General features: G+C 35.7%; 1 protein-coding gene across 1 annotated transcript in view; it reads left to right on the forward strand.

Moving 5' to 3' along the window:
• LOC136037784 (N-alpha-acetyltransferase 35, NatC auxiliary subunit-like) overlaps window positions 1-22,144 on the forward strand; it is a 68,323-nt gene that overhangs the window by 36,879 nt on the left and 9,300 nt on the right. The window contains exons 7-10 of the mRNA XM_065720617.1: window positions 66-260; window positions 2,884-3,024; window positions 7,222-7,400; window positions 15,716-15,950. Coding sequence (XP_065576689.1) covers window positions 66-260; window positions 2,884-3,024; window positions 7,222-7,400; window positions 15,716-15,950 — 750 coding nt within the window. The remainder of the gene's footprint in view (window positions 1-65; window positions 261-2,883; window positions 3,025-7,221; window positions 7,401-15,715; window positions 15,951-22,144) is intronic.

A 22,144-nucleotide genomic window follows, 5' to 3' on the forward strand; every position in this document is an offset into this window, starting at 1 on the left:
TTTTTATTTGGTTGATGATCTCCGTCTCTTAGCGTGCAATATAATTCATGTTAATTTTTTTAAAGGAGTTTCTGGCTGGATTTAGTCGGAGAGCAGATTCATGTGTTCTTTCTCGGTCGATTCTACAACTCTACTATCTCCCCATTGGAAAGAAGGTGCTTGGAAAAACCCCTTTTTCTGATGTTTTAAAAGAAACTGCGAAGAATTTTTGCTCTCCACCGTCTCTTGTTTTAAAATCTCCTCTACTTTCTAGTCAATTGGTATGTTTCTTTTTTATATTTACCATTTGTAGTTTGGATGCTCTTGTGGCATTTTTGTGTGCCAGCTCTGCTTTTTAATCAATGTGTATATTATTTATATTTATCGATTCTGGATTTGTGTTTTCACAGTTGTTCTAGCATCTTTATATACCACCTTTGCTTTCTAGTCAATTGGTATGTCCTTCTTTATATTTGTTATTTTCGGTTATAAATTTAAAAGTCGTTGTGGAAGTTTTACATGCTGGTTATGCTTTCTGGTCCAGTCATGTTTTTTTTTATATTTGTCATTTCCTATTTATAGTCTTAAGGTTGCTATAGTAGTGTTTGCGGTATTGATTATTTTTGATTAGTTGAAGTATTGTATAGGCTAAAATATAAGCGATTATGATAGGGTCCTAATGACCTTTAAAGTCTTGACTTTTAGGACCTCTAGTGGTTTTAATGAAAGTCAGCAGTCTTGCGACTTCAAATTAATTGAACACTTAATTAATTCATGTGTTAAGGAAAAAAGATCACAATGTATGAAGAAATATAAGGCATATTTCTTTGGTATTACCGACAATTTTCTACTTTTTTCTCTCAGAACTGTAGAAGGCACCGAAGACAATTTTAGATTCATAGATAATCGATATTCAAAGTTATGTTGAACTAGTAAATGATCAAAAATCGATCCTATAGAACTGTTGAGGAATGATGTGTTTACCAGCAGTCAAGATTGAAAAACTATATATGTGAAGGAAAGCTGTAAATGGAACCACTGATTTCTAAAGACAAATTGAATACCGACAGAAATGAATACAGAGCTAAAATCTAAATACAAATTAGACCTAATGGTCTAGTCCGGGTCACAGGGGCATCAACTTATCCCTTCCGCCTGAGAAATAGCTCAGACCCATATCATCAAAGGTTAGAGAGACCAATGATGGTTGATTGCCATTAAGGATCCATATCCGCGTGTCTCTTTGGTCTTACTCCATCGTCTGCTATTCTATCTTATTTATGTTCCTCTCCGTATTGCCTCGGTGGTCAACAATTGGTTCAGAAACTCCCATCATTGGCTGCCAGGGGGTGCAGATCAGGCTCTCACACAGGGTCAAATAAGACTAGGTTTCTTTGTAGGGGAAACACATGTCTCACATACCTGGCTTTGTAGAAACTACTTCCTCTTCTTAACTTTTAGCATTTTGAAGGGGGTAGCAACTTTTATTGTCTTCCTCCTGCATCCTCCCTCTCTTTATTCAATGCTTAAATACATTCCAATGGGATATGCTTAATTACAAGTTTCTTAGCACACAAATAAAATAGCTAGTTAATTGGACTTCTCTAGTACTGGTAAATCATAAAGTATTTTTTCAGGTTCATTCTACATTGATCACGTAATCGGAAATCTCAAAATACAAACTTGGAATTGACAAAATATGAAAATTAGTTTTGCTTTTCTAATGTTTATACGTTTTTATTATTATTGGGACAGTTATCTTTTACTGTTAATTTATAAAAATTATAATATTTAACTGTTTAATTATTTATGTTTTTCTAAGCAAAGGAGGTTTTAGATTGCTATGTATAATTCCGTGACAAAATTCTGTTTTTAATCTTCTAAGGTTTTTTTTTCTTTTTTTGCTTCCTTGTAGTTATAGTTTTAGGGAGCTATGTGTAAAGGAGTATTTAGTTGTTATTTTTTAGGATTGCTAACTTCGGAGGTCTAAAAAGAGTGCAAGTTGTTAAAAAAGAGTTCAAATCAAAAAGTTTGCGCGCGCAAACGTATTACAAGTTTTTTCCCATAAACAAAGCTTGACAAAGACAAATCTATTTTACAGTCAGTAATGCTTAAAATTCAGCAAGTATTAGGAATGTGGACGATTTTAATACCTATCCACAGTTTGCCCCCTCCCTCCCCCAGCTGACATTTAGATTCTTCAAAAGTTTTGTCAAAACTAAGATTGGCAATCATAATTTAAGCATCCACAGAAAAAGATCTTTTTTTTTTTTACTATACCTTTGTCTTTTTGGTACTATATGGCTCATTTTTCATTGTCAATTTCATTTGGCTCCAATATTTTGGCCCTGTATTCTTTTCTGAAAGTGTCTTTCACCTAACTCAACTGCTTTCTGACATAGCAAGAAGTGCCGTAACTACAAGTTTAGGCTACCCCATAATGTATCCTTTTTATAACCATAATGTATATTTTCATAATGTATCCTTTTCTATCTTTTTGATAATTTGGGTCCCATCCAAACCTAATTTCTTGGCCCCTGGGTGGTAAGATATGATTTTTATTTCAGAAAGAGAGGCTATCACAAGCAAAGATAGGCCATTCGCACTTTAAAATGGTGCATAGGCCTGCAAAATTCTATCAGTCTGGCAACAGACTTTGAAAAAGTTTGTTGCTTATCCATCACACTACTGCAAGCTACATACTCACTTTTCGATTTCCAAGAAGACTGGTTGTGCCCAACACTTAGTCAGATACTTTAAAGTATACCATACTTTCAGGATATTCTATTTCAATTTTTTACTGTATTCTTTTTTCGCTTATTTTCTATGACGGCTAACCTGTCATTTAATATTAATTTATATAAAACATATAATTAAATTATTTCATCATTTTTGGATTTTTAGGCAAAGGAGTATTTAGATTCCTTTATGTTACATTGTTGCCGAGCTTTCGGGAATGTAGTACAACTGTATGGAAATAATATGGCGAGACAGCGCGATCGTCTGATTCATATTTTAGAAGAATTCTCTGCTCTTCAGGAAGAGGTAAGATTTCTTAGAGTAATGTTAGAAGCTTTGTTTTCAGGCAGCGATTTCCGATAAGGGTTGACACCCAATTCTGTATTTTGCGTTTTCAGAACTTTGGGTTCAATATAAATCTGCTAAAACCGTTTTCAGCCACCGTGTTTTTCTTGTGTTCGACATGGCTTTGCTGAATCTAGAATACTGAGTTTAAACTCGTGGTTCAATATAAATCTGCTAAAACCGTTTTCAGCCACCGTGTTTTTCTTGTGTTCGACATGGCTTTGCTGAATCTAGAATACTGAGTTTAAACTCGTGGTTGACGTACAGAACTTTGGGTTCAATATAAATCTGCTAAAACCGTTTTCAGCCACCGTGGTTTTCTTGTGTTCGACATGGCTTTGCTGAATCTAGAATACTGAGTTTAAACTCGTGGTTGACGTACAGAACTTTGGGTTCAATATAAATCTGCTAAAACCGTTTTCAGCCACCGTGGTTTTCTTGTGTTCGACATGGCTTTGCTGAATCTAGAATACTGAGTTTAAACTCGTGGTTGACGTACAGAACTTTGGGTTCAATATAAATCTGCTAAAACCGTTTTCAGCCACCGTGGTTTTCTTGTGTTCGACATGGCTTTGCTGAATCTAGAATACTGAGTTTAAACTCGTGGTTGACGTACAGAACTTTGGGTTCAATATAAATCTGCTAAAACCGTTTTCAGCCACCGTGGTTTTCTTGTGTTCGACATGGCTTTGCTGAATCTAGAATACTGAGTTTAAACTCGTGGTTGACGTACAGAACTTTGGGTTCAATATAAATCTGCTAAAACCGTTTTCAGCCACCGTGGTTTTCTTGTGTTCGACATGGCTTTGCTGAATCTAGAATACTGAGTTTAAACTCGTGGTTGACGTACAGAACTTTGGGTTCAATATAAATCTGCTAAAACCGTTTTCAGCCACCGTGGTTTTCTTGTGTTCGACATGGCTTTGCTGAATCTAGAATACTGAGTTTAAACTCGTGGTTGACGTACAGAACTTTGGGTTCAATATAAATCTGCTAAAACCGTTTTCAGCCACCGTGTTTTTCTTGTGTTCGACATGGCTTTGCTGAATCTAGAATACTGAGTTTAAACTCGTGGTTGACGTACAGATTCAAAAATTGAACCAAAACAGCATTTGAAATGTTACTCAATAGCTGGAACCTCCTGAATCGTGAAATCGAGGCTAAATTATGTAGTGTCAATTTTCTAACAAATAATTAAGTTCATTGTACGTGCTTATGCATTGTTAGTAGTTCAAATTTGATTACTTACTGCTAAAACTTAATTACTCAATTAGTTTAAGTTAAAAAGTAATTAAGATATACGTCCTTGAATGTGATTAAAAGGCGTCGTAAAAGACATTCTAATGACCTAGGAGCTTCATGGGAAGAAGGAAGTGATAAGAGTATAGTCAGAGCATTATGGTGAAGGGGCGTACGAAACTGTGTTGCCATCAGGTGGGCTGGTGCTTTGGTGAGTTGTCAGTAATAGCTATAAAACTGCGCTCGAAAATTTTCCCCCTCTCTCTAGATTTTGGAAAGTACTTTTTTGGTATTTTCTTTGAAAAAAGAAATATAAAAAACAGCAAATTGACCATCCCCTCAACTTTTGAAAAATAGATACATCTCCCCATCCACTATACTTTTATGGATCGATGCACATGGAAACGGGTAGTCAAACATAAAACTGCCCAAATCTTAATCCCAAAACATTTCTTTTGTTTTATGATCAGTCTCAATAATCAATCTGTTACAATTGTGGTTCTCAACCGAATTTGAGCCATGCCCCACCTAGGCATATCTAAAATTCTGATGCCCTCCTCTTGATATTTAAATTTTGTTATTCCCGAAGGAATAACAAACCTGAAACCAGGAATAACAAACCTGAAGGAAGCTTAAAAGGTCATTAACTAGATTTCTTTTTTGGGTTGTCCTCAAGGATTATTTTATACTAATGAAAAATATTGTCTGAATACAGCATGCTTTATAGACCTACAATGCATAACGTCAATGCAATCATGACGATATATCTTTTTTGCTCTTTAAATGCATTTGACTGTGACATCATTCACATGGAAAATGCTGTTTTTTTCAAAATTAAGGCTTTAAGTATCATCAGCCGAAGGGTGCATGTCTTGTCCGTGACCCACCAAAGTATTGCCATTCCCCACTGGGGGAGCCTGCGCCCCACGTTGGAAATCACGGTGTTATAATAATGATGTAATCTCCACCGACTTTCGTGTAAATGACCGAATCTTAGTAATCAAAAAGTCTCTAAATCACATGGTTAGGGAAGTTGAGCAACTGGCATGCTCTGGTCCAGATCAGGTCTATTCAGAAAATCAGTATTTAGCTTGTTCAGAATCTCGAATCAAAATAACCGGTGTATTCGAGTTGAAACTTCAGTGTCAAAATTGACGATTTAGTTGACGAACCTGCTGACTTAAACAAAAGAGGAAAGCTAGCTACAACCAAAGATGCGGCTAAATAATTATAACCAGTTGTAATTAAATTGTAATCGATTTCTTTAATCACAAAAATATTCATCTTAGAAAGTTGTCTAAAAAGCGACTACTGCTAGTCGAGTTAAGCCTTAGTTCTTTTTTGTTTTGTTTTTTTCGTATTTGTGTTCCTCTATTTAAATTGCTATCGTGGCACTAAAGAAATGAACGCTAAACTTTACTACTTTTACAATTATAAAGGATACGCAGCAAAAGGTGACTTGGTAAATGGTAAATGCACCAACAAAATTGGGTTCAAGGGAATATACAAATCAGTTCGTACAGCGCCTGACGGGTTTTATTCTGCTCTGATACCTGGGACGTCTACTCATAGGTGCAAAAGTTGTGAGGCGAGTTCGGTGTTCCTCATTTACTAATCTTGTTCGCTCGCATTTCCTCGTTTTTTCCTCCTTTGGAAGGAAAGCTTCTTCATTTCACCTTCAGTAAATTGAAATTCTAGATCACCAGCACACATGCTGGTTCTGCTTGGGCATGGTGCTACTTCGAAAAAAGCACCAAAGTAGAAAGCAAAGGCAGAAAATATGAGAAAATTTCTTTGAAATCATTAAAAATATAGGTTTGGGGTCCAACCCTTTTGAAGGCGGAGACAAAAGGTTCCGAGGACAGAATTAATCCCTTGACAATTTTTCCGAACATTCTTTCCGCAATTCGAAAACTACTGAAACTAAGAAAGGTGTTTAGCCTTTCAAATCAAAGAATTATACATATCCCTAGAGTTTTTTAAACGTTCAAGTTAAAAAGGGATTATTTACTCTCGTATCCAAATGAAAAGTGAAAGACAATTTATGCAAAAGAAATGCCGAGTGCGACGGTACCCAGTAGGGGCGGTGGATCCACTGGCGGTTCTGGCCTCTCTTGAGCCGGGGTAAAATCTTGATTAGTGCAGCCCCCTTCCCTGTCTCCCACAAAATTTTCAGGCCAAATTGTAAAAAAAGATTATTTATTAACGAAATTATTTTCAGCTTATTAATTAATAGTTTATTTTCAATTATTTTTTAATAATTTAGTTTTTAATTATTTTTCAATTTATTATTTGAATTACTTGATTATTGTTAATTATTATTTTTAATTAATTTTTTAATTAATTAAATAATTTATTTTTTAATTTAATTTATTTTTTAATTATTATTTAATCTATTTTATAAATTAATTACTAGTTTATCAATTGTTCTTATTAATTAACTGCATCCTTCATTTTCTTCTAATAAAAATAAAATTTCATAATTAGAAAATGATTCCAACTGTTAGATTATTTCTTTGAAATTTTACGCCCCTAAAATTTCTGAGCCCGGGGCAAGTGCCCCCTCTAACCCACCCCCCTAAAACTGTTTTTGCAGTGAAGATTATACAGATGAAATATTCTTGTGTTTGCTCCTTTTCTTTCTTCTTCTACTGGCCCGTAGATTTGTTGTTTTCTCCAGACTTATTTCTTCGTTTTGTTGTGGTAGGCAAGTTGAATTTTAGATCTTTTAATTGATTTTTTTTTTCAAAACATCCCTAGCATGGCTGCAACGCATTAATTCAAAATCTGCTAAAGATAAATAGACCAAAATCTTAATGGTCATGGTCCCGCTTTTGTTTGGTTCCCAGCTTGAACGAATGCAATATTTTCTTGTCTCATGTAAAATTAGATTTGAAATATATTTGGCCTTTTTTTTAGGCTGACAAAGCAGATGCATATCTTCATTCAGTTTCAATACAAATTGGCCATGACAGGAATCACCTAACATACTTTGGAACTTGGATTCTCTACCATATCCTTCGTCTGATGGTTCGATTCATATTGTCGGGATTGGAACTTGAGTTATTCAGTAGTTTTGAACTTCATTACGTCTATTGGTAAGCCACCTCCTTCTTTATCCAACCAGCCCCCCCCCCTCAATCAAATATTGATTCATAATGAAAAAATTTTATTTAGTAGTCAAAGCTGTAGCCATGCCTATAGTAAAATACCATAAGGCTTCAGCGTATTATATCCCATTATTTTTTTTCCCAGAGGCGCTTCATGTGGAAGTGATGGTCGTATAAACTTCAGAGGGGGTCATTCGATTGAAAATTAAAAGCTATAGTGCCCTTTTTAAGAGTCTAAAGTGATGGGGGGGCAGCCAGCCTGCCACCTCCCCCACGTCCTTTTCCAAAATGTATCCAATCAAAATTTTTTGATAGTCGTTTTGAGATAACCAAAAGTGGTTGGGGGGCTGTTTCCCTCCGATCAGTTTTGACCCTTAAAAAGAGTTCTAGAACTTTTGATTTCCAATAGAACGAACCCCCTCCTAAGTTTATACGGCCACCCCTTCCATGTGAAGTACCCCTAGGGAAAAAACACTGGGATATAATACGTTGAGGCCTTATGGTCTTTTACTATAGGCAAGGCAACTGCTTTGACTACTAAATAAAATCGTTTCCTTATCAATACACGTTTAACTGCCAACCCTATTCTTAGAGTTGATAATCTGGCCTGTAACCTGTGTATTAAAAAGATGGACCACTCCCAGGGCTGGTATTCTATTTTTATTTATTTGTAGTTAGTGTTGTGTATTTTTGTATATAACGTTTACTTATATTTCTTCGTTTTCTTTCCTTTTGTGCTCCACCATTTTTTGTGTGTTGACGGGTAATAGAAGATTTCATTCCTTGATTCATTATCTGTAAACATTGAAACTGTAAAATAAAACAAGAGCTAAGAGCTCATATGGCACTTGTGACGAGGCGAGAAGAGCTAAGAGCCAAGAGATCATATGGTATGAGCTCTAACAAAATTCTATGAATCAATAGATTGATTTAAAAAGGAAAATAAGAGGCTTAATGCCGGTCAGGATTTAAAATAAGAGCTCTGAGTCACGATGTCCTTCTAAATATCAAAATTCATTAAGATCCGATCACCCACTCGTAAGTTATAAATACCTAATTTTTTCTAATTTGTCCTCTCCCTTTAGCCCCCCAGATGGTCGAATCTGGGAAAACGACTTTATCAAGTCAAATTGTGCAGCTCCCTGACACGCCTACCAATTTTCATCGTCCTAGCAACTCCAGAAGCACCAAACTCGCCAGATCACTGAACCCCTCCCCTCAAATCCCCCAAAGAGAGCGAATCCAGTACGATTGTGTCAATCACGTATCAAGGACATTTGTTTATTCTATCCACCAAGCTTCATCCCAATTCCTCCACTCCAAGTGTTTCTACAAGATTTCCCCCTCCAACTCTCCCCAATGTCAAAAGATCTGGTCGGAATTTGAAATAAGACCTCTAAGACATGAATTCCTTCTAAAAATCAAATTTCATTAATATCCGATCATCTATTCGTAAGATAAAAATACCCTAATTTTTACGTTTTCCAAGAATTCCGGTTTCCCCCTCCAACTCCCCCTAATGTCACAGGATCTGGTCGGAATTTAAAATTAGAACTTTAAAGCACAAGATCCTTCTAAATATCAAATTTTATTAAGATCTGGTCACCCTTTCATAAGTTACAAATACCTCAATTTTCAAGATTACCCCCCCCCCCCAATTCCAACAAAGAGAGCAGATCCAGTCCTTTAAGTATTTTCTAAGATTTCCGTTCCCCCCAACTGCCCCCCTCAATTACGCTTGATCCGGTTGAAATTTAAAATAAGAGATCTGAGTTACGAGGTCCTTCTAAATATGAAGTTTCATGAAGATCCGATCACTCCTTCGTAAGTTAAAAATACGTCATTTTTTCTTATTTTTCAGAACTACCCCCCCCCCCCCAATAGAGCGGATCCGTTCCAATTATGTAAATCACGTATGTAAGACTTCTGCTTATTTTTCCCACCAAGTTTCATCCCGATCCCTCCAATCTAAGCGTTTTCCGTGATTTTAGGTTCCCCCACCCCAAACTTCCCCCAATGTCACCAGATCCGGTCAGGATCTAAAATAAGAGCTTTGAGAAACGATATCCTTATAAATATCAAATTTCATTGATATCCGATCACCCGTTCGTAAATTAAAAATACTTCATTTTTTCTAATTTTTCAGAATGAACCCCTCCCCCAACTACCCCAAAGAGAGCGGATCCGTTCCGATTATGTCAATCATGTATCTGGGACTTGTGCTTATTTTTCCCATCAAGTTTCATCCCGATCCCTCCACTCTTAAGTGTTTTCCAAGATTTTAGGTTTACCCCCTCCAACTCCCCAATGTCATCAGATCCGGTCGGGATTTAAAATAAGAGCTTTGAGACACAATATCATTCCAAACATCAAATTTAATTAAGATCCCATCACCCGCTCATAAGTTGAAAATACCTCATTTTTCTAAATTTTTTTCGAATTAACCGCCCCCTCAGTCCCCCCCCCAGATGGTCAAATCGGGAAAACGACTATTTCTAATTTAATCTGGTCCGGTCCCTGATACGCTTGCCAAATTTCATCGTCCTAGCTTACCTGGAAGTGCCCAAAGTAGCAAAATCGGGACCGACAGACAGACAGACCGACAGAATTTGCGATTGCTATATGTCACTTGGTTAATACCATTTGCCATAAAAATTAGCTCAGACGTTTGATTTTTATTTATTTATTTACATTTTATGTTTTAATTCTGCACTAAATTTTCCATTTTCTAAATTCCATTTCCATTTCCGTTTCAAAAAATACAGCAAGCCTATCCAAACATTTTTTCTTTTCTTTTTAACTCCATATGACCTTTGAACTTTGATTTTCATACTGTTAAACTGATGCTTTGTTTTTTGTTTTTTTTTCTTCTTTTTTTTATTCATTTGTATTATATATATTAGGTCTGAGCTAAATTTTCCATTTTCTAAATTCCATTTCCGTTTCTAAAAGTAATTTTTAGAACCTGTTTTTTTCTTTTTAACTCCATATGATTTTTGAACTTGAGTTTTATACTGTTAAAATGAAGCTTTGTCTGTTTTTTTTTGTGTGTGTGTTTTATGTACTAGGTCTGAGCTAAATTTTTCATTTTCTAAACTCCATTTTCCTTTCTGTTTCAAAAAAATACAGCGAGTCTATCCAAACTTTTTTTTTTAACTCCATATGACTTTTGAACTTATTTTTTATTTATTTATTTTTATTAGCTGTATTAGGTCTGAGCTAAATTTTCCCTTTTCTAAATTTTATTTCCATTTCTGTTTCTAAAAATACTGCAAGTCTGTCCAAAATTTTTTTTTAAGTCCATATGACTCTTGAACTTGAGTTTTATACTATTAAACTGGTGCTTTAATTATTTTGTTTTAGTTTATTTGTATTTTATGTACTAGGTCTGAGCTAAATTTTTCATTTTCTAAATTCCATTTTCATTTCTTTTTAAAAATTTTTTTTTTTTTTTTTTTTTTTTTTTTTTTTTTTTTTTTTTTTTTTTTTTTTTTTTTTTTTTTTTTTTACTCCGTATGACTTTTGAACTTGAGTTTTATACTGTCAAACTGATGCTTTGATTTTTTTTATTTGTATTATATGTATTACGTCTGAGCTAAATTTTCCATTTTCTAAATTCCAGTTCCATTTCTGTTTCAAAAAATACATCAAGCTTATCCAAACATTTTTTTTCTTTTTAACTCCATATGACTTTTAAACTTGAGTTTCATACTGTTAAACTGATGTTCGGTTTTTTTATTTATTTATTTGTTTATTTGTATTAGCTGTATTAGGTCTGAGCCAAATTTTCCATTTTCTAAATTCCATTTCTGTTTCCGTTTCTAAAAATGCAGCAAGCCTATCCAAACATATTTTCTTTCTTTTAACTCCATATGACATTTAACTTGAGTTTTATACTGTTAAACTGATTTTTTTTTATTTATTTATTTATTTTATTATATGTATTAGGTCTGAGCTATTTTTTTATATATAGAGTTTGATAAAACTTTGAAATGAATTGAATAGTTATTCTTTAGCTGCTCCTCCTTCCGAAATTATGAGTTTTTGCACTCTTGTGCACTTTGATGGTAATTTATATATACTCAATATTTATTCTAGGCTACAATCAAAATAATTTGCAAAAGCACTATCAAATTCCCATGGATTACTGTCTTGATCAACTGAAAAATATTTTGATACTGCTAAAAATACCATCATAAATTGTAACAAAACCAAAATTTGCCTCCAGCAAAATATGGTTTATCCCGTAAATAACAAATATTATTTAACTGTTCGCTTTCAGTTGGCATAAAGGCGACCGCATCAGAATGACTGCTGTGTTTGAAGACGAACTCATTAAATGCATATGCAAGCAGCAAACAACTGCTACTACTACTACTACTTCTAACCACTCGCTGCAGCAAAAAGCAGCCTGAGGCTAACAGAGCTATGTACGCTCCTCCTCCACCTTAATCTATTCAAAGCTTCATGTTTTACTCCTCCCATGAAGTTACATTTTTAAATCCCTTCTTATGACCTCTTCTCGTCCCATTCTGAGAGGACAGACGGATAGCCAAAAACCATTATTTTTGACACTATCATTCTTCATATGCAAATCGCGGCCAGGCCCTCTTGAACTTTCTCTCCTTAGCGCTAGAAAGCGGAATAAAATCGATTTTTCTTATAGATTATTCTGTTTTCAACCTATTATTATTGTTTTCTTTCGTTTCTATTTGATTATTCTATCTAATCTATTCAATTAGTCTGTTGTATTCATATCAGATTATTCTTGACCTTGCTAGCTCTTGAAAGTGGAATCAAACTACTTTTTCTTACAGATTATTCTTTTGAAATTCATTATTGTCAAAGTTGGTTAAAAAGAATTAATGAATGAGTGATACTTTATTAAGAAACGATCTTTCACAACATCAAACTGCCAAATGTGTCGTTTTCTGTCAGGTACATTATAAAAAAAAACAATAATAAATGAATAAAATAAAAGAAAAAAAAAACTCCAAAATGCCATACCGGGCAAGCATACTGAAGCAGTGGACGGCCAAAAGATATGTAAAGGTGGAAAATATGTGGTTTTGGGCTGAAATTTTTTGCAAATAACTTAAAAAGAGACAGAGATGCACTAGCCTGCTTAAAAATAGAATAAATATTGGCCTTTCATTTCAAATCGCTCGTCGGTCTGACCCCTGTGAGTGTAGTTTTTGTTATGATTATTTCATTTGGTATTGGTGTTGTAAACGATGGCTTTGATTTAAGAAAACTAAGGGTCATAATATTAGATTTATGAGAATTCACTTTCATTTCTGAAATTGAAATGCTGCTTCACTTGCAACGTCTTAGAGTTTTTCCATTCCATTGCTCTTAATACTTCTTTTGCACTTTTCGAGCAATGGCATGTCATCTACAAACTTCCATCGATCGGCCGATTCATTAGCAAGACTGTTGATCATTACCAAAAATAGTAAAGGACCTAAAAGTGTACCCTGCGGAACTCCGCAAGAAATAGGGAGTGAATCAGAAAAAAACATTTTTACACTTAACAACTTGACTTCTATTTGACAGAGAATATGCAATAATATTGACTAGAAAATGAGGTACTTTAAACTCATTTAACAATTTTTCAACTAAAACATTATGACTAACAAGATCAAAAGCTTTTTGGAGGTCAATTAAAGGGAGATTGAGCCAGGTATCTGGCTCGTCAAGTGGTTTATATAGAGTATCGAGGAGACTGCCCAGGTATTATGTCGTTGATAAACCTTTCATGTTTCTGCATTGTTGTCCATCAATAAGTTCTAGGATCGTCTCTCTAAGCCATCCGTTGCGAAGCTCTCATACAGTTTAGAGAATATCGGTGCTAAGGTAATTGGGCGGACTCCCATAAAAATCCAAACTAACACCTTTCTTCTGTATGGGTCTAGTGTATCCTTTTCTCCAACACATGCGGAATGAACCAATTCTAGCTATTGTGTTAAAACTATTTTATAATGGTTTTGATAGTTTATCAGGAAATGCTTTTACTAAATCGATGAGAATATCAAGGGGGCTTATTGAAGTTTTCTATAGTTTACGTATTTTATCCTCAACATCACCAGATGCCATTACTGGGATTACTGGCCAACAGATGCAACATTACTGGGGGGGCAGGGAATATTACATGAGAGAGGAGGGAGGGTTTGTACAATAGCGACGAAGTGTTTATTTAGTGAATTAGCTGTAGTTTTAGGGGATAAAGACTAAAGTCAACATTTTTGATTGTTTTACCACTGGTTGTCTTAACTGTATTATACCACCGCATCGGTCGTGCATTAAAGAGTTCGCTTGCTCTGTTACGGTAATACTGGACTGAAGCTTTCTGAATCTTTTAGAGATTCAACCTCTTAGTAGGTTAGCTTTTTCAGTTTTTCCTTGGCGAAACAATCTTAATTTTGTTGGATTAAACCTTTAGTATATCAATTATATATGGCTTATCATTAGAACCTCTTTTCCTTTTTCACCTTTGGAAAATGGAGTAAATAAATATTGATAAGTTTTTCTTGAAAAAGTTCGCCTTTCTTATTCGATTTTTCGGCAACGAGTACATCTTCCCATTGCTCTTCTGAAAGCCATGTTCCAAACTTGAGCAGGGCACTATCAAACAGTTCGTGGTAACGAACTGTAGTAAGGAGCGACCAGGCTCAATAGTAACCGAAACTCTAAAAAATGGAATTTTGATACTAATAGTTACATCAAAAGAATGGCATTTTAATGCTGATTTTCAATATATAAGTTTCATCAAGATTGATGATCAAGGTGATCGTATCGACTCAGTGGTCCTAGAATGTCGCGAAAGGTCTCATTCTAACGGAAATTAAAAGTTTTAGTGCCCTTTTTAAGTGACCAAAAAAATTGGAGGGCACCTAGGCCCTCTCCCACGCTCATTTTACCCCAAAGTCACCGGATCAAAATTCTGAGATAGCCATTTTGTTCACCATAGTCGAAAAACCCAATAATTATGTCTTTGGGGACGACTTACTCCCCCGCAGTCCCCGTGGGAGGGGCTGCAAGTTACAAACTTTGACCTGTGTTTACATATAGTACTTGTTACTAGGAAGTGTACAGACGTTTTCAGGGGGATTTTTTTTGGTTTTGGGGGGATATTTTAGGGGGAGGGTTACCGGGGAGGATGTTTGCATGGAGGAGCTTCTCATGGGGAAGAGACTTGCAATGGAGGGGGCGCAGGATTTTCTAGCATTATTTAAAAAAACAATGAAAAAATAAATATGAAAAGTTTTTTTCTACTGAAAGTGAGAAGCAGCATTAAAACTTGAAACGAACAGAAACGAAATTGGGACAAAATTTAAGCTTTAATGTAGAGAGCGAGGTATCAACGAGGGGTGAGTCCCCTCATATACGCAATAAAAACATACGAATATAGAAGTTCGCTACGTAATTTAATTCGTAAGTTACGTATAATTTTACTTATGAAAACGTTCGTAAAAAATTATAAATTATAGTTGCCTTTTTAAGTAATCGAAAAATTGGAGGGCAACTAGGCCTCCTCCCTCGCTCCTTTTTTCAAAATCTTCCGATTAAAATTATGAAAAAGCCATTTAGCCTCAAAAAATTAATATGCACATTTCGTTTTAATTATTTATGTGCGGAGAGCCCAGATCAAACCATGCATTAATTCAAAAACGTCCAGAAATTAAACAAAAAAAAAAGTTTTTTAAATGAAAGTAAGAAGCGACATTAAAAATTAAAACGAACAGAAATTACTCCGTATTTGAAAGGGGCTTTTCCAAATCAACGCCCCGCTCTTTACGCTAAAGTTTATACTGTTTTAAAATGTAGAGTTAAGAAAAAGAGTCAAATTTTAGCGTATAGAGCGGGGAGTTGAGGAGGAAAAGCCCCTTTCAAATACGGAGTAATTTCTGTTCATTTCTGTTCAAGTTTTAATGTCGCTTCTTACTTTCATTTAAAAAATCTTTTTTTTTTTTGTTTAATCAGTAATTAGTCGATACTTAAATTCATCAAATTTATACTTGCTGATATGATCTTGTATCGGATTTAGCGAAAGCGTAAAATGGTGACTGCCACCAAGTGGGGGGGGGAGGAGAATCGGGTCTTTGAAAGAATTCATGCATGTTTGTGCAAATAATGTTAATAGAAGTTCCACCTTTTGTTGTTGGGATATTGACAATTCATTTTAAGTTAGCTTCCCGACAAAGATGGCGTGCAAATGACTATCCTTGAAAGAGGTTGACTATCCTTGTGTTTAATTTCCAAGAATTAAAAAAATCTTGGCCTCACATGTCCCTCTTTCCTAGGTATATGTATGAGTTTCTTTTTGGCTGGCTAATATCGGCCTTATCACGAGCTGAAAATATGCTATCTGACCACGAGAACTACGCTGAGGCTCAAAACCAGCGTAGTGGTCGTGGTGCTTCTAAAGCCCATGGAAAGGGCGCACCTCCAAAGCAGAAGAAGAAGAAGTGTCGTCCTTATCTGAGAGAGATGATGATGTACCAGGCAATGCAACATATTTCTGGTGGTCTTTATAAGGTAATGCTTGTTTTTAACTTACGTAAAAATTAATTTGAACCCTCTATACGTATAAAAATGCACTTAGAGGAAAAAGGAAAAAAGAAATATACAGAATAAAAACACTTATCGTCACAAACACTAAAAGACACACTAACAATGACTCACGAACGATTAATACATCTCAGCGGAAAATCTACGACTGACTCAGAAGATCGCTGTCCGAATTAACCTTCTAAAACATCCATCTCATCACACATCTCAAAAACTCCGTAATGTTTCGAAATATAACTGTTACCAAATAGGAACATGAAGAAAATACTTACAAAATTTGAAAAAGACAGACCGAATTTGTTGACGTTCTGACATGGTAAAAAATTTCCATGGCACCAGAAAAAATACATGGAGAGCAAAAAATGACTTATAAAGCCAACCAAGCGTGTTTTTTTTTGTCAAATTCACCTTTAACTGTAGAAAAACGTCCATAGGACTTTCTCAACTTCTCTTTCAACACATTTGTTGTTAGTGACCTTATTGCTCGAATCGAGGTCCCGATTGCAATTCCAAGGTACTTGAGAGACGCACGGGCATAACTTTTATCAGGGCCAACCTGAATTTTGAATCGGGAGGGTTATGACAACCAAAAACGAGAAATTCAGTTTTAGCAGAAACGACTGACAGCCCGGTGTCAGACAACCCGGCATAAAGCCTGTTCGCAGCAACCTGCAGTGATTGCAAAATATCAGACAGCAGAAGGATGGCATCTGAAAATGGGGTAGTCTGCGAATTGCACAGTGGATGGCCTTGTTAAATACACTGACCCCTGTTTTGCTGCAGTCTTAACACTGACCCCTGTTTTGCTTCACGACGCACAGAAATTCGGCTGCTACAAAGCTTTTCGACGCGGACACGTATAGAAGAGTCTTGATACCATTGCCACAGGGAGGTGCAAATGAATGGGTTTACCCCACCCCTCAAAAGTGCTTAAACAGCTTGGGAGTGGAAGGTCGATTCAAATGCTTTAGAAATATCTATTGTACAAACATATAATGGTTTCTTCATTCTTCCAAACCTCTCCAAAATAGACACGAAAACTGCATGTGCATTCCCAACACCAAGACTCGCACGAAAAGCAAACTGATGATCTCCATGATCATACCTATTCGAGATTTTTAAAGAAGAATTTTTTCAAATAATTTTGCAATAGCTCGACAACTGTAAATAGACTATACGAGTCACAAGATTGAGGGTCCTTATTCTTTTTTGGGACACACGTCACAATGCCGTCGCATGGTGCAGTCAGTAAAAAGACTATTAAAGAGTTATAATTGTTTATTTCTTGTGCGAGGAAGCCATCTAGGAACCTTAGTTTTTTCTAAGCCACCAACCATTGCTCTGTTCCGTACCAGAAGAGATTGTTAAGTTGTGTTAACTAAAAATTCACGAGAACCCGTTTTCACAAAATAAAACTTTTATACCAGTTTTTATTGATTTCAATTGCTCAATTAAGCTTTGTCTTATAAATAACATAAAAAATAAATAATAAAATATTATAATTATAATAAAAAAATATTATATTAAAACAGTATTATAAGTTATATAAATTTAGTATCAGTATAAGAATTTAAAGGAAAATCTAGAGGTATGAGACCTATATAAATGAGCGCAATTAAAAAGTAAACATTACTGTGAACAGTGAGTGAAAGGGCTCCCTCACTGTCCGTAGTTATATTTAATTTTTAATTCAACTCATTAATTTCGCTCGCTTTAAAGTATCTAGATCATCAAAATGAAATACTTTTTAACTTCTGCAGTCATCTTTGGTCTAATCACACCTGAAAACCGCAATTTTCTTTTGGCTACTTAAGAATGATGAAGTTTTTATAGCTGTACCAAATTTGTGTCAGTGTTGCAATGATAAAGCGTGAAAACAAATAAGCAGAACTAATTAGCTAAATTGATAACTTTTTTTTGTCAGTAAAAATTAAAACATTAACAATCAGTTGATTCGCAAAGACAACTACACCATCAAAGGGAAGATACGTCTTCTTAAGCTGTTTGTGTCATATGTTTTTAGTTTATTTTTTGCTGATTTTTTTCTCGTGTTCCTTGTTTTTTGTTTCAATCCCACTATTACCAAAAATTACGTAACTGCATATAAAGACCCCTTTTTTTCTTTTTTTTAAATTGACCAAAGGTCAATTTTCACTGTCGTTTATACCTTTAAATAAGAATATGCTTTGTGGCGCAAAATGAATCTGTAACAAGCCCAGACAAGCCGAATTCACTTTTCTAAGTGAATAATAGTGAGACAACAATTAAATAACAGGCAACAAAGTTAAAAATGAAAGAAAGATATATAATGCGACAGAACTTGCAGTTACTAACGATTTAGCTTGCGAATCTTCCTGTCCACTGGCTGAAATTCAATTGGATTAAAAAATTCTGGCAGTGTCTCCTTTCTGTTTATTTTTCGCATAATCATACATTTTATACAATTTGTATTCTCCTGGGATTCTTTGTGATTCTTGCTGTTGTCTCTTCTAACCGCAGATTTCATTCACGGTTCAATGTGATCCTCGCTTGCACATGCCTTTTAGCTGCATATTTCGTTACCCATCATTTTCTTTTGGGATTCCTTGTGATGCCAGTTATTGCGTGTGCTAACCACAGATCTCGTTGAGCTTCATTTTTGTTCATTATTACATCTGGCATTTTTTCCAATCCTATTGCTTTGGCTGTTCAGATTTAATCATCTTGTATAATTTCGCTTGAAGCCATAGATACAAAAAAAACGTCTTTTCAAGCTTTTCCCCAGTAATTATGTTTTTGCTTTAATTATGGTACTATATAGTTCAGTATTAATCAGGCATGTTCCACTGCATATACCCTTTGAAATATCTAAATTACGCATTAGTATAATTATCGTGTTGTTCTTTAGTTTTAAGTCGTAGGGTGGCAAATCCGCAATTTCCATTGAATTGAAAAAATTTTTCGCGAACTCGATTCCTCCTTCCTTTTACGTTTTTGTATAATTCTGTAATAACCAGGTTTGTGCCGTTGCAAATATCCTCTGAAAAACCTAAAAACACATTAGCATAATTACCCTGTATTGCTTTTAGTTTTAAGCCGTAGGGTGGATAATGTTTTTCTAAAGCTAAGGTTCTAGATATACTTTCCCAAACTCGTGACCTATCTAGATCGTATTTAAAGTTCAGAAAATCTCATTATTCTAATGAGATAGAATCCATAGGGGGAAAATCAACATCTTGAGACCTTTTGGGAAGGGGGGCCAAAAGACTCATCTCTATGTTATTCTTGACTTAAACGGTAACAAAATACTGGCTACAAACTTGATGTGAGAAATTCAAACAACTAGAAAAAGAAAAGTAAGAAGGAAAAGGAATAAGAATAACAAACCTCTCACTCAGAGTGGCGAGTCAAAGAAGAGTACAGTTATCATGTTCCAAAACCTAGTGTCTGCACAAAATTGGCTTTGAGTTAAGGATGGACCTCGCCTACTCTTGCCACGGAGAATCAAGTGGCGGAATTAGAATGGTTATAACTACTACACTTTCCGAGATGCGCTAAACTATCTACTTTAATAAATTTTCATGGTTTCCAGAGCCTAGCAGAGATATTCTAGAACGACAAAACCCAATCCCCACGTCCAGCAGAAAATGGACAGCAAAGTCGAGGACAAAAGCCTATTCATGGAATTCTAGATCTTCATCTGTTTCTATAGTCTTAAAGAAAATAAAAAAATAAAGCCTACCAGAATTTTCTTGAAAACTTGAAAACGCAGATACTAGGTTTCAATAAAGGAATATCCAAAAAAAAAATTGTTCTTACCACTATCTGCGAATTCGTTTAAAATTGTCGGAAAACTCAAAAGCGAAATGTTTACTTAGTGAAATAAACTATTTAATAAAAGGTAGTGAATGCAGCTGTTTTTAGCTAGTAAATGCAGGGCAGTCTGTTTGTGTTACTAAGATTTTTAGTTTTTCAGCTTTGAAATAATTTTTGGGTTCTAAAATTAATTTTATTTGATAAAAAAAACCTAGAACGGAAATTGTTTTCCCTTTAAATTTCAATTTTTCTTTTAATAACTATCAATTTTTATGGCACTTGGTATTAGCCAAGTGACATATAGCAATCGCAAATTCTGTCGGTCTGTCGGTCCCGGTTTTGCTACTTTAGGCACTTCCAGGTAAGCTAGGACGATGAAATTTAGCAGGCGTATCAGGGCGACTGGACCAGATTAAATTAGAAATAGTCATTTTCCCGATACGACCATCTGGGGAGGGGGGGAGTGGGTGGCCCGTTAATTCGGAAAAAATAGAAAAATTGAAGTATTTTTAACTTACGAACGGCTGATCAGATCTCAATGAAATTTGATGTTTGGAAGGATATCGTGTCTCAGAGCTGTTATTTTAAATCCCGACTGGATCTGGTGACATTGGGGGGGGTTGGGAGGGGCAAACCTTAAATTTTGGACAACACTCAGAGTGGAGGGATCGAGATGAAACTTGGTGGGAAAAATAAGCACAAGTCCTAGATACATGATTGACATAACCGGAACGGATCCGCTCTCTTTGGGTTAGTTGGGGGGGGGGGGGGGGTTAATTGTGAAAAATTAGAAAAAATGAGGTATTTTTAACTTACGAACCGATGATCGGATCTCAATGAAATTCGATATTTAGAAGGATATCGTGTCTCAGAGCTCTTATTTGAAATCCCAAACAGATCTCGTGATATTGGGGGGGGGGAGTTGGGAGGGGGAAATCTAAAACTTGGAAAACACTTAGAGTGGAGGGATCGGGATGAAACTTGGTGGGAAAAATAAGCACAAGTCCTAGATACATGATATACATAACCGGAACGAATCCGCTCTCTTTGGGGTTGTTGGGGGGGGGGGGGGGGTCGCACTCTTTCTTTCGCTAATAAATACCAGACAGTCAGACAGTCATCCCATCTAGCTTATGCCCACCGCTTAAAGTACGGATGCTTAAAGCCGTTGAATGGTTAGACTGTTTCTTTAGCTGCAATCAATTGCTAAACATATACCAACAATATAGTCCTTTCTTATGCCTATGTTCACCGCTTGAGGCACGGATGCCTTCAAGCCGAGGCTAGTTAGACCCGTTGCTCTAGCGGTAAGCCATTGCTCTAAGCACATACCAACACCATATTCCTCTTTCATCTGGTATTTCATTGAGCCTATGTTTGCCGCTTAAAGCACGAATCCTTAAAGCCGTCAATGTTGTTGGGGGGTTAGACTTCCTTACAAAATAAGGTATTTTTAACTTACGAACAGGTGAACGAATCTCAATGAAATTTGATATTTAGAAGGATATCGTGTCTCAAGGCTCTTATTTTAAATCCCGACCGGATCTGGTGACATTGGGGGGGGGGGGAGTTGGGAGGGGAAAACCTAAAATGTTGGAAAACACTTAGAGTGGAGGGATCGGGATGAAACTTGGTGGGAAAAATAAGCACAAGTCCTAGATACATGATTGATATAACCGGAACGTCCGCTCTATTTGGGGTAGTTGGGGGGGGGGGGGGTTAATTCTGAAAAATTAGAAAAATGAGGTATTTTTAACTTATGAACGGGTGATCGGATCTCAATGAAATTTGATATTTAGAAATATATTGTGTCTCAGAGCTCTTATTTTAAATCCTGACCGGATCTGGTGACATTGGGGGGAGTTGGGAGGGGGAAACCTAAAACTTGGAAAACACTTAGAGTGGAGGGATCGGGATGAAACTTGGTGGGAAAAATAAGCACAAGTCCTAGATACATTATTGACATAACCGGAACGGATCCGCTCTCTTTGGGGTAGTTGGGGGGGGGGTTAATTCTGAAAAATTAGAAAAAATGAGGTATTTTTAACTTACGAACGGGTGATCGGATCTCAATGAAATTTGATATTTAGAAGGATATCGTGTCTCAAAGCTCTTATCTTATGTCCCGACAGGATCTGGTGACATTTGGGGGAGTTTGGGGTGGGGGAACCTAAAATCATGAAAAACGCTTAAATTGGTGGGATCAGGATGAAACTTGGTGGGAAAAATAATCAGAAGTCTTAGATACATGATTTACTTAGTTGTAAAGGATCCGCTCTATTGGAGGGGGGGGGGGGAGTTAATTCTGAAAAATTAGAAAAATGACGTATTTTTAACTTACGAAGGAGTGATCGGATCTTCATGAA

Source organism: Artemia franciscana, chromosome 17 (genome assembly GCF_032884065.1).
Source record: "Artemia franciscana chromosome 17, ASM3288406v1, whole genome shotgun sequence".
Taxonomy (NCBI): domain Eukaryota; kingdom Metazoa; phylum Arthropoda; class Branchiopoda; order Anostraca; family Artemiidae; genus Artemia; species Artemia franciscana.